The sequence below is a fragment of the Solenopsis invicta genome, chromosome 3, assembly GCF_016802725.1.
Source record: "Solenopsis invicta isolate M01_SB chromosome 3, UNIL_Sinv_3.0, whole genome shotgun sequence".
Taxonomy (NCBI): domain Eukaryota; kingdom Metazoa; phylum Arthropoda; class Insecta; order Hymenoptera; family Formicidae; genus Solenopsis; species Solenopsis invicta.
In genome coordinates, this window is record NC_052666.1 from 9,798,403 (window position 1) to 9,811,981 (window position 13,579).

At 42.3% G+C, this 13,579-nt stretch overlaps 1 protein-coding gene and 1 pseudogene across 1 annotated transcript; one reads left to right on the top strand and one right to left on the bottom strand.

Annotated features, from left to right (window-relative positions):
• The first annotated feature begins 203 nt into the window (after positions 1 to 203).
• Positions 204 to 2,184, top strand: LOC113003658 (annotated as a pseudogene).
• Positions 2,185 to 2,820: 636 nt separating this feature from the next.
• On the bottom strand, positions 2,821 to 5,670 carry LOC113006079 (myb/SANT-like DNA-binding domain-containing protein 3). The gene is made up of 6 exons (XM_039447535.1): positions 5,362 to 5,670; positions 5,139 to 5,249; positions 4,903 to 5,051; positions 4,440 to 4,581; positions 3,720 to 3,724; positions 2,821 to 3,207 (listed from the first exon to the last, which is right to left on the bottom strand). Exons 1-6 carry the CDS (start codon positions 5,654 to 5,656, stop codon positions 2,821 to 2,823), a joined length of 1,089 nt encoding a protein of 362 aa, XP_039303469.1. The 5' UTR covers positions 5,657 to 5,670.
• Positions 5,671 to 13,579: the final 7,909 nt, after the last annotated feature.

Here is a 13,579-nt window from a genome sequence, read left to right on the forward strand (position 1 = left end):
ACAATGTAACTAAACAATATAATAATTATAAACTAATAATAAACAATGCAATCAATTTAAACAATAATTTTAACCGCTCGTGAAGTAGCTCAACATATTGGGTGCCACATTAACGCCCGTTTCTACCAACGTAGTTTAAATATTTAATCCCTAGTGACATTCAGTTAACCTAAGTTTAGTAAAATATTGGTTTCAACCAACGATTTGTTTAAGTTTAAACTTATGTAAACTGAGTTCAATCTAAACGGCCGATTTTGGCCGTTTAATCTCTTTTACTGCTCCAGTTAAGAAAGTAACTAGCCTATCTGAAATAAGAAAGCAATTCTTTATGACTCTGTGATCTATATTTTTAGATATGGCAAATTTATTCAATATCATATTATCATCCTCCGATGATGAATATTATGAAGTACAACACCGAAGAAGAAAGAAATTTAAGCAACGTATAAATTATATTGAAGAATTAGATGATTTGGAATTTAAGATGCGATTTCGATTAAATAAACAATCTGTGTTATTAATATTAGAATAAATTAGAGAAGAATTAGAATTTTTTACTAATCGGTAAGTTAAAATTGTACAATTGAATTTTTTAGTAACTATAAAACACCAAGAAAGTCGAGGAGCTAGTTCTTGTTGCAATAATTTTTTTTCTTATATGCAATAACAAATTATATTTTTGAGTTTATTCGTAACTGCGTGTCGAACACAGTTTATCTGAAAGTAGTTATAAATTGAAGCTAGAAATAATTAATATTCCAAATTAAATTTATTTGTCAATTATAATGATGCTATCAGCCTCTTTTCAAAAAAATTGTAAAGAACTTATTGTGTAAAATATAATAACTAATTTGTAAGCATTAAGAAAAATATATAATAAATATGTATATATATATATTTTTTTTTAGGAATAATGCCATATCTCCTATGGTACAATTATTATTAACACTTCGCATGTATGCTACTGGTTCATTCCTCATAACGATGGGTGATTTTTCTGGTGTAAGCACAACGTCTGCCCATTATATAGTTCACAGAGTCAGTGCAGCTATTGCCAGGCTACGACCTCGATATATTCAATTCCCAAGTACCGAACAAGACATAAGAAAAGAACAATTGCGTTTTTATAATATTGCTCGCTTTCCAAGAATTATTGGCTGCATAGATTGTACACATATACGTGTCGAATCATTTGGTAAAAGTTATCATGAGATATAGTATTCTTTGTTTATCTTAATTTAAATAAATTTATTATCCTATTACACTTATATTATGCTTATTACAGGTGGGGAAAATGCTGAATTATTCCGCAATAGAAAAGGTTACTTTTCTTTAAACGTCCAAACAGTATGTAATAGTAATTTAGAAATAACTAATGTAATTGCTCGTTGGCAAGGATCAGTGCACGATAGCACTATTTTTAATAACAGTCGCTTGCGAGCAAACTTTGAAGATGGAGCATACGGCAATAGTTTATTACTAGGAGACTCTGCTTATCCTTCAAAGCAGTATCTTGTAACTCCGTTGTTAAATCCACAAACTGCTGCAGAACGACTTTACAACGAATCACATATTCGTACACGAAATCTAATAGAGCGCTTATTCGGTATCTGGAAAAGAAGATTTCCAATCCTAGCACTTGGTATGCGGTACCATTTATGCAGAATAATGCCTATCATTGTTGCTACAGCAGTACTTCATAATATTGCCAGAAGAAATAATGATGCGGTGCCAGATATCGACCCAGATTTGGATTTACCCGCACCATGGGATGATATGTTAGCAGCATGTAATGTTATCAACGATAGAATTAATAACAACGAAATTAATGGTGCAGAAACTCGAACAGAAATAATTCATAACTACTTTACCAAGTATGTTAGCAAGCTTTTATGTAAAAGTAACGCTTTGATATTTGTAGTTTGTATGTATATTAATACACAGTTATACATATATATCAATGTGATTGTATCTTAATATAAATAATGTATATAAGTTATTCAATATTAATATATATTTTTATATAAGAAATATATTTTTCTTTTTCAGCTTGTTGCAATAGAGTACTAAATTTGTATCTATAGGAAGATATATTGGAAATAAAGTCATAAATAATGTTTGCAGATAAATATTTGTGTGTATGTATATGACAATAGAGGATTAAATAAAAAGCTACCAACTACATATTAGTTGCTACCATTATATAATATATTAGTTCGATATATTTATTTCAAATATACATATATATTTTATGTATATTATTCTATAACATATAGTTATATATTTTATTTTAAATATATTTAGTATTTAACAAAACATATATTTATTATTATTTTAATATCACAGAAACAGGAACATTTTTCTGTAAAATTTACTTTTTAAATTAAAATATGTTATTACATTACATTATGATCACATTTTAAATATATTTAGTATTTAACAAAACATATATTTATTATTATTTTAATATCATAAAAACAGGAACATTTTTCTTTAAAATTTACTTTTTAAATTAAAATATGTTATTACATCACATTATGATCACAATGCGAATAGATTTTCTTATTATTTTTCAAAACGTTTGGCAAGAATATGTTAATCAAACTTTTAATATTAGCAAGAACAAATATTGGCAAAAATATGCATTTCTGGCTTACATTGGAATATGCAAACAAATATTGTGTTGCGCAAACAAAAGAAATTAAATATTTTTTTATCAAATGATTTCAAATTATTATAAAATGTATGAAGTATATCAGTCTTTTACATGAAACTAAAAAATTAAAAAAGAAATTAAAGAATTATAAAAGAAATTAAAAATTAAACATTAAACATTAACTTTTGTTGCTTGCTTTGTAATATATTTTCTATTAATTCTAGTTCCTTTTGCAATATTTGTACTTCCAATTTCTCTTTTTGGAGTTGCGTTTTCAATATGTCTATCTCAACATCGCTTTTCTTCTTTAAATCTTCTATCATAAATTGCACAAGTTCTATTTTTGAGTCTCCTAATATATTACACTGTGCTATTTTCGAAATTATAGATTCTTGTTTCTTATACCGTTCTTTATTTCCTGAACTGTCCAAAAGCTTTCTTCTTTTAAGTGGAGTACTTATATTACTTGTTAGTACTCCTACTGCAGATGTTTTATCAATGTTTTGTTTCGATTGTTGCAGTTTGCTTTCTAAATTCTTGTTATCAGTGCGCTAAAACAAAAACATACATACAATAATAAGAAATATGTGAAAAAAAAAACAAAATTTTATTTAAACTTACATGTTGTAACGCTGGTGGTTTTCGTGCGGTTCTGGTAGGTGTCAGGATACGGTTGCGGATAAGCTCGCCGGATTGGTCGGGTTCGGTGTAATAATCGCACTCGGTATTTAGTTAATAAAAATACTAGATCTTTATTTGGATGTGATATTTACATGTAGCCTCATAGCTGATTGCGTCTAACGCCTCGTGACAAGTGGACCCAGCCTTAGCGGGGACGCGATTGGCTCACGGTGGTCGCGGCGACCAATTGCCGCTGCGCGGTCGGAATGGCGAGCGGTGGTAACGATGGGCGCGCGGTGACGCGTGGGCTAACGAGCGCGCTAGGCGAGAGCCAAGACTGAAGTTCGAAACAAGAATTAATAACCGCGAGAGTACAGATGAATCGGCAAAGTGACAAAAGATAATTCTAACTTATAATGAGACAAAATAAGAACGGAAGTACTAGAACTACGAAATCATAAGAATACATGTAACTCTAACTTAAATTAAATCGCGTGGTTTGAAACGGACTCGGTGTCCGGGGGGGGTCGGGGAGCCGCGGAACGCGGGATCGGAGCGACGGCGACGATTCCGCGTCTCGCCCGAGCCGCCTCGTGCAAAAAGAGGCGAAGTTCTCGTCAGGACGCGGATGCCCTGACGAGGCTTTAGGTTACGAGAGACTCTTCCCTGAGGGAGAGGACGGATGGGATTGGCTAGGGATACCCAGCCTGCGGACTCGACGAGGATGCTCGTCGTGGGCGGTGATTCGCCGAGGATACTCGGTTACGGAGCACGGCGAGGATGCTCGCCGTGATTGGCTGTGTACGGTATTCGGTAGGACAGGATTAGCCGAGGATACTCGGCTAGCCGGAACGACGATGATGCTCGTCGAGGGGAGTCAGGATGAGGTGAGTATTCTCGTCCTCTTGGGAGTCGGAGTGCGGTCGAGGATACTCGACCTGTCGGATTCGGCGGACCGGGAAGATCTGTCTCGGCGTTCCCACTGCCGGCTTATATATCCGAACGCACGGTTGGGCGGACCAATCCGTGCGTTCGGTCGGCTGGCCCGGAGTGGGAGCGTTGCCGAACGCCACGGGCGGCGCGCGTGCTGCCGCGTGATCGCGACGGCAGGTTAGCTCGGTGCGCGCACGTGGCGTTCTGCCGGTGTATTGCTCGGGTGGACGGAGTGGAGTGGCCGTGCGCGCGAGGTGGAGGGGCGTTTTGTTACAATGTAAATTATTTGTGTTTAACTCTAAATTAATGTCACTTTCAGTATCGTCTTCCATTGCTTTCTCCATGCCAGCGGTGCTTTGCTTTTTAAATAACTAAAAATTAATACGTTTAATATATTAATTGTTAAACTTGCGTGTGTTTGGATAATAAAATACATTTAAAAAGATCATGAACGTTTAGTTATTATATTGGTTTTTTTGTAATTTTCTGCATTTGCTTTTTCAACGAGATAAAATATTTTTAATAATAATATAATATATATTAGGTTCGAATTCATAGACATTTTCCAGATCTCAAATCTGTCTATGTCTCGCGTATGGCAAAACATAGTATACAAGATAAGACTACTGGTAATGAGATCTGAGAAACTATGATAAATTTAGACCTTAATACATATATATTTTAATACTTACATTTAGTACATCATTTTCATGCAGGCTATCATTGGTATTATCATTATTTTGATCGAGCCATTCAAGCATAGTATAATCATCATCACTTGTTTCATTTAAATTTTTATTTAAATTTGTGCAAGGAAGTTTGCACGGATTTATATTGTTATCTACAAAAGTAGAAATACATGTAATATATTTGATACATATATACATTATTATATAGCTTTCAGTGATATCCATTTAACATGTTTTACCTGTTATATCATCACTATCAAAGTTGTTAGTTAAACCGTCAACTGAAGGTTTAATAATCTCTCGAGCACGTTCCAGAATCACATCTGATTTGGAAACATAAGGTCCTCCACCTAATGTTAAAATAATAACATAGAATTTTATTATTTAAAAATATATTTTAGTAAATTATTATTTGTTTATCCTAATGCTATAAAAAAAAAACGTAAAATAATATATATTTACCTGTTTTATATATTTGCATTTTTTCGTCAGCAAAAAATTTTGTTTTTTTCTTTAAATTATCCCAGCAGCTTTTCAAAACTTCAGAATTTCGAAATTCGCCCGAAGATCTACTATTAAATAAATGTTCTATCACTTTCCAACATTTGTCTTTATCCTTTGAGGTTACCGCATCAGATTTTTTATTTTCCAGAACGTCCTTATATTGTTGTATTAAATTTATTAAACATATTTTTTCCGCTTCGGAGAAATTCTGAGCACGTTTACGTGGTTTGTTTGCCATTTTGTTTTCACTCATATATAATTGTTTAATTTTTATATTATATATATATATATTGTGACGTGGCAGTTTTATCTGCCTCGCCACTTCGTCCTCCGCCTGAGCATAGCGCAGGGAGGCGCGTGGGACCGGGTCGGGCACTCAGCGAGAGAGCGAGATCTCCGGCGGGACTGCGGCGCGTATTGGTTTTATTTATTTATTCGCGGCTCATTTCATGTATCCGCGGGCACCTCGACAAACGTCGCCTAAGGACCAGCCGCAGCGAGGAGGATGGGCCGCCGCAGGACAAGGAGAAGGCGATCGTCCAGGGCCGGCGCACGGAAAACCGACGGCGGAGAGAAGGACGAGACTCGACGTGGTGACAGCGATGCGCCACGCAAAAGAGGCTCGCAATTGGCGCAGCCGAGGGACAGGCCAGGGCGGACGAACGGCCAGGAGTAGGGCCGTCGAATGCCGGCTGTCCGTCGAGAATGGTAGCGGCGAAGAATCGTCGCGGGGAAATTCTGTTGCGATCGTCCGCAGGGACGACGAGAACAACGAGGATGTCGGATGCCGACGGGGACCGCACGACACCTGCGGAGACCCGACACTGCGCTGCCGTGACGTCACGGCTAGATAAGGGCGGCCGCTGATAGGCCGCGCCGCTAGGCGCAAGGATATCGCGCACCCTGTAGGAGGGGTAGCGCTCATCGATCGCGCATCGAGCGCGATCCTCTCGGCTTTTGCGTGCGACCCGGCGAACTGAGCGTGTGTGGAAACGAGCGAGCGAGTGCGAGATATCGGTCAGCTATCGGCCTGTCCGCTATCGGAAGGAGTGCCCGGCCTTGGCGAGCGAGTTGAGGACACCCGAGGACCCGAAGGAGGACCGTGCGGAAGTCGAGGTGACCCTCTAACCTTCGTGTAAAGCCACGAGCTGTCGGTGTCGACCGGCTCGCGTTCTGAGGTGGAGCCATTGGGTTCGTGTGCGAGTGCGTCCGCCGCGTGGCGATTGAACGCACCTTGCTTCTTGGTGTTTGGTCGGCCCTCCACCTCAAGCGTGAGACCTTGTAGAGGCATCCAGCTGTCGGCTGCCGCGTGTACGTTGGCTGTCCCGCCGTAGAAGCACGCGGACGACCGGCTTCCCGGGAAGCCGCAAAGCCCTCGCGCACGTGCGCGAGTCGTGTTACGGCCGTGATCACACGACCGTCCGCGTTATCGGTGCGTTGTCGTGTCGCGCGTCTTCGCGAGAATTGTGCATTGTGACCGCGACGACGGCATTGCCGTCACCGGGTATCTTGGATCGCATTGCGTTTGAATTAATTGCGGTCCGTTAGCGAAAGTTCGCCGAGTATGTTCTCGCCGCGCTGTTCCGAGCGCGCGTGATTGGCTGTCTCGTTCCGCGCGGGACCAACCGTCGTTGTTCGCGCCGCTAGCGTGAGCATTGTAGTATTTAAGAACCTTTTCGCGTTCCGCTTATTCGTTTTCGTTAACTCTCTTTATCTTTTCCGTTCTTTGCTTGCGTCGACTGATGATTTCGTTGCGTTTGATTCGCTAGCTGTCGGTATTCTCGTCGTTCTCGCGCGCGCTTCGTGTAGCGTCTCCGCTACCTTGTTTGATCGCGCACTTCGCCGTTGCTCTCCGGCGTCCGAAAAGTGCGTGACAATATATATGTGACACTACACGGAGATGAGGTTATGAGATTTGCACCACATTTCCGTTAGACCAACCGCTGAACCAATCAGCATCAATATTCCTAAATTTCCTAAAGTTATGTTGCACAAGTTATAAGTTTAGCTAAACGTTCCAGATGGAGTGTTCGTAGAAACCAATCAATGTTAATCTGAGAGTTAATGTTAACTCAAGTTTTATTAAACCGTAGTTAAACTCAAAATTGGTAGAAACGGGCATAAGACTGTGGAGAAGGAAATTTCGCGAACTCGATCCAGACGGATTAAAAGATCATCGAAAGTAGAATAGAGGCCCAAGAAAGACGATCCCGGAACAAGACGCACAAATAGTGAACGTTGTTACGGAAAATCCGTTTCGTGCAGCAGAACATGTAATTCCGGAAATCGGAATCGACATATCGAAACGAACAGTTATCCGACGATTGAAGTCTGCTGGTTTAATTTCATGTAGTCCGACCAAAAAATGTGTCTTGAATGAAGGGCATCGCCAAGAACGATTGGCATTTGCCAATCGCCACTTAGATAAGCCTCAGGAATAGTGGGACAAATGGATTTGGTCGGATGAAAAGGTATGTTCCTCTTCGTCAAGATTTAAATTTATTTTTAAAACAATAGGTAACTTTAATAATGACTGCGTTTTTCACAATTTTGTTATATAGGTCTTTTCTTCTGCTGAGGGCGGCAGATTACGTGTGTGGAGACCCAAAGGCGCACGACTTCAGCCACAGTATGTCGTCCAAGAACATCATAGTGGCAGAATTTCGTGCAGTTTTTGGGGAAGCATGAGTGCTGCAGGAGTAATGGAACTCCATCAGACCACGGCACGCATGAGAGCACCAGAATATATTAACATTTTGGAGAATGTCATGCTCCCCAGTGCGCGAGCAAGATTTTCGGCGGACCAATATCCCAATATCATATTTGTGCATGACAACAGTGCTGTGCACACTGCCCATGTGACACGGGATTAGTTTAATGGTCATCCCGAGATGGAAAAAGTAGATTGGCCTCGCAAATCTCCTGATTTAAACCCGATCGAAAATTTATGGGGCATTATGGTCAGAGAATGGAAATCAGGACAGCACAGAACACGAGACGCGTTGATCCAGCACGTGAACGACGTATGGAACCGTCTTAGAGACCAGCCTGAAATATGCCGGAATCTATCACTGTCAATGAGAACGAGGCTACAGCGAGTCATCGATAACAATGGTTATTGGATTGACTACTAACTGCTTAACAAACCTGGTAAAATACTATTACAATTATATTACAATTACAATTACTTTGGTCTAAGCCTAACGCGAATACGATTACGATTACAAGTTATCGATTAAAATATTAGGAGTACAAATTGAAAACCGCCGTTTTCCAGTAGATGGCGCCAGAGGTAAATGCTGGCGCCAAACGTTAGATCAAAAATTTTAAGTGTAAGGTTTGGCATCTGGCAACAATTCCTTATCATTGCAGTTGTGAATTTTTATCGGCGTTATATATTTTTTTGTGATCGAAAATGCCGAAATTTGTGCCCCAAATAAGCGTCATTTGCGGGAAGTTTTGCTTTTTGCCTTCAATTCGAAAAAATCTGCGGCTGAGGCGCGTCGAATGATTGTAAAAACTTATGGTGAGGCTTCCATTAGTGAAAGAACGTGTCGAGAATGGTTCCAACGCTTCAAAAGTGGTGATTTCGGCGTAGAAGACAAGGAGCGTCCAAGACAGGTGAAAAAGTTTGAAGACGCACAATTGGAAACATTACTGAATGAAGATTCATCTCAAACGCAACAGGAGCTTGCAGATTCATTGGGCGTGACTCAACAAGCTATTTCACATCGTTTGAAAACCATGGGAATGATCCAAAAGCATGGACACTGGGTGCCATACGAATTAAAGCCGAGAGACGTCGAACGGCGTTTTTTCGCGTGCGAACAGCTGCTCCAACGGCAAAAACGGAAGGGTTTTCTGCATCGTATTGTAACCGGCGATGAAAAGTGGATCCATTATGATAATCCAAAGCGAAAAAAATCGTGGGGCTACCGCGGCCATGCATCAACATCGACGGCAAAGCCAAACATCCATGGCTCGAAGCTCATGCTGTGTATTTGGTGGGACCAGCTCGGCGTGATTTATTATGAGCTGTTGCAACCGGGTGAAACCATCACAGGAGCTCGCTACCGAACACAACTAATGCGTTTGAGCCGAGCATTGCAGGAAAAACGGCCACAATACGTGCAAAGACACGAAAAAGTGATGTTGCTGCACGACAACGCTCGGCCACATGTTGCTCAGGTCGTTAAAACCTATCTGGAAACATTGAAATGGGACGTCTTACCTCATCCGCCGTATTCTCCTGACATCGCCCCTTCAGATTACCACTTGTTCCGATCAATGGCGCATGGCCTGGCTGAGCAGCACTTCCATTATTACGAAGAGGCCAAAAACTGGGTCGATTCATGGATCGCCGCAAAAGACGAGCAGTTTTTTCGACGCGGGATTCGTATGCTGCCCGAAAGGTGGGAGAAAGTAGTGGCCAGCGATGGACAATACTTTCAAGAATAAGTATGTAACCATTTTTCAACAATCAATCCTCAAATTTTGACAAAAAACGGCGGTTTTCAATTTGTACTCCTAATATTATGATTACTGAAAAAAATTGCAAGAAATTGTATGTAAGCGTAAGTAGTCGTTTTCTCTGAAATATGATTAAAAATAGTTAAATATGCTTGAGTGCGATTGTTAATTATTAATTAAATATGTAGGAACACGAAATCTCACAAACACAAATCGCGGATTAACAGTCGCCTGTATCTCTACGACGTCTCTCTTCACCGATAGCTAACGCCGATTCCCCGCCTGTCCCGCCTCTTCCCGGAAGTCTCGTCTCTCCCGTCGCCATCTACCGTCGCAGCCATGATTGCGATCGCGCTCGCGCGACTTAGTTCTCGCCAGACGCGCGGGATTCGAATTCTCGTTCCCACACTCGGTCATTCTGATATAGGCGTCGTCCTCGACGCCGCTGATGTCGTTGTCACCGTCGTCATCTCCTATGGGAATGTCCACGTCGTAGTCCCATCCTCGATGTTGTGGCCACATTTTCATGTGGTCCGCCGATGTACTGGTGCGCCTGGGGCCATCATGCTCGCCTATTATCTCGACGAGGTATCTATCGTGCTTCAGTGCCTTCGTTATTCGGTAGGGGCCTAAGAACTTAGGATGCATCTTGAGCCCAGGTCCTATACGCTGGATCGCCACAACGTCACCAACCTTATATTGAATGGCTAATTTCCTTCCTCTATCGTAGCTTCGTCGATTCTCCGTTTGCATTTTAAGAATGTTCTTCTTGGCTTCGCTCCGGAGTTTTTCCTTCTCTTGTTGGAACTGATTAAGGGTTAATTCTTGAAGGACGTCTCTCAACTGAATGTCGTCGGCCAATCGCATATTTCGCCCGACTAATAATCCGAAAGGAGTTGCTCCAATGCTCCGGTTGAACGATGAATTCAGAAACTGCTGCACCCGTTCTACATGTTTAAACCACTCCGTTGGCTTTTCTAAAGATAACTTGGTGAGGATGGTTATAATCGATCTATTCATCCTTTCCACCTGGCCATTTCCACGCGGAACGCCAGTGGTAATTAATTGATGTTCGATGCTCTCCCTCTCACAATATTCGCGGAAGGCATTCGAGGTGAACGCCGTTCCTCGATCGGTCACAATGCGCCTGGGATTACCAAACGTAACCGTTTGCTTCTTCAGTTTTTTGATTACCTCGTCTGACGTCGTTGACTTCGTTGGGTAGAGCCACACAAATTTGCTGAATGCATCGACTACTGCCAATATGTGTGCGTAGCTCTTCTTCGTAGAAGGGATGGGACCCAAGTGGTCCAAGTGATAAATTTCGAGTGGCTTATCTCCTTTATCTATTGGTTGTAGAAAACTTTCGCCTTTCCCGTACTTTCTCTCGGCCAGCAAGCAACGTACACAGTTGTTGATGACTTGCTGCACTTTATGCCGCATACGGGGGAACCAACAATCTTGCTGCAATAAGTATTCCGTGTTTCGCCATCCGAAATGACCTCGTTCATGTGCCCGTAGGATGACCTCCTGTTGCATCGCCTTTGGTATCACCAGCAAGAGTGCTCCTTGACTCCGTCTGTAGAGCACACCGTTTGATATGGTGAATTCCGTCTGGTCACTTTGTTTCACCGATTCTATAATTTTCTGCAACTCGGAATCCTTCGTCTGAGCTTGCTTCACTTGAGCTTCCAAGGCGTTCTGCGTCATTTCCTCCACCATCAAGCATTCTGTTGGGTTGCTACTCAATGCATCTACATGACGCATCGACGTCCCCGACCGATGTTCCACCGTGTACTCGAACTCCTCCAGTTCCAATGCCCAACGTGCCACCCTCAGACAGATGTCTTTCTTGGACATCGTTTGCACGAATGCTTTGCAGTCAGTTACAATTCGGAAAGGCATCCCCAACAAATATACTCGGAACTTACGCAGCGCTTTGATGACTGCTAACGCCTCCAGCTCGTAGCTACTGTACTTTTCTTCAACTTCGTCTTCCAACTCGCATAATATACTGGATGCCATTGATTGTCTTCGCCGTCTTTTTACAGAATCATGGCACCTAAACCCTGCTTAGATGCGTTGGTGTGCAGCTCCGTCTCTGCGTTCACTCGGTATAACTTTAATATAGGATCTCTCGTCAGAACCGTCTTCAGTTCAAACGCTTGCTTCTGTTCTTCTCCGAAAACGAAACGTACTCCGTCCTTCAGCAGCTGCGATAACGGTCGAGCGATCAGGGCATGCGGCACGAACTTGCGGAAGTAGCCTGTTAAGCCCAAAAACCTTTGGATCATCTTCGTCGATGTAGGCTCCGGAAATTTCGTCACCGCTGTTATCTTCTGTTCGGACGGTTTAATCGTCCCTGCTTCCAAAATGTGGCCCAGATACTCCACTCGAGATACCAGCAGCTTACACTTTCTCCAGTTGATCCTCAGGCCATACTCGCTAGCCGTCCTCAGAACTTGTTTCAGTTTGTGAAGGCCTTCACCTTTCTCCTTGGCTGGAATGATGAGATCATCCAGATAAATTAATACAACGTTTTGTATAGCTAACTCACGAAATACTGCCCTTATGTGTCGCTGAAAGATCGCAGGTGAGTTACACAGCCCGAATGGCACCATTAGGAACTCGAATTGTCCATCCGGCGTCACGAAAGAAGTGTACTGGATGCTATCCTCCTCCAGTGGTACGTGGAAAAATCCATCTTCCAGATCCAACGTACAATAGATCAATGCCTCCGACAGTTGGTCTATTTGGTTCTCCATCAAAGGAAGCGGGTACCGGTCTCTGATGATCTTTCGGTTTAGCTGGCGGTAGTCGACACATAACCTTGGCTCTCCGTTCTTCTTTTCCAGCACTATAGGGCTAGCGTACTCCGAGTTGCTAGGGCGAACGATGCCTTTCTCTATCCATTGGTTGACAATTTTACGCACCGTGCTTCGCTGCTCTGCCGACAACCTCCGTGGGTTCTGATGCACAGGCGTGTTGTCCTTCAACGCCAGTCGCATCTTCACGCCACTATCCTTCGTCTTCTTGGGAATATAGCCTTTCACCAAACATTCTGCCTGACGCCTCAAGTCGAGGTCCGATACATGCTGCAGAGATACTTCATTCTTCATTTTCTCGTTCCTGTTATCGTCGACGTCGATACACAAGACTTGAGCCCAGTTGTCGCCTTCGCCTTCTCCGTTAGTTTCAGATTCGTCTTCTAGTTTGCTTAGCTTCGCTTGTCGCTTTCGAATGCGAATTTCGGCGAACTCCGACAGTTCGCCCCCTAGGATAAGATCATGCCCTGTGAAATGATCGGGGACTACGTCAATGTTCAGTGTAAACTTTAGACCGTCGATCATCACATCTGTTGTGAATCGTCCTAGTGTGGATCGGTTCGTTGCTCCAACGCCATTGAATTTGGTTATTTCTGGTCGCACGGGAGGTGCACCAAGACGTACGTAGAAACTGGATCGGACCAAGTGTAGATCACTGCCCGGATCTATCACCGCTGCCACATTTCTTCCTAGGATTTCCACCTCCTTGTATGTCTTCCTGTCGCTGTCAGATTTGAGGGCGTCAACTCTCGCCAGAGTTGTCCCCTTGCCTGCCTCCTTCGTCGATTCGGATCCTTTCGGGCACTTCGCCGCAATATGCCCGAATTCATTGCATGAATAACATTTTGATCCCTTCGTTTTGTTCGGGCAATCCTTTCCTA

Coding starts and splice junctions, on each gene's coding strand:
- LOC113006079 (XM_039447535.1), bottom strand. CDS start 5,656: ATGAGTGAAAACAAAATGGCAAACAAACCACGTAAACGTGCTCAGAAT. Junction 5,250..5,361: donor AATGCAAATATATAAAACAG/GTAAATATATAT, acceptor TTTTAACATTAG/GTGGAGGACCTTATGTTTCC. Junction 4,582..4,902: donor ATGAAAATGATGTACTAAAT/GTAAGTATTAAA, acceptor ATTAATTTTTAG/TTATTTAAAAAGCAAAGCAC.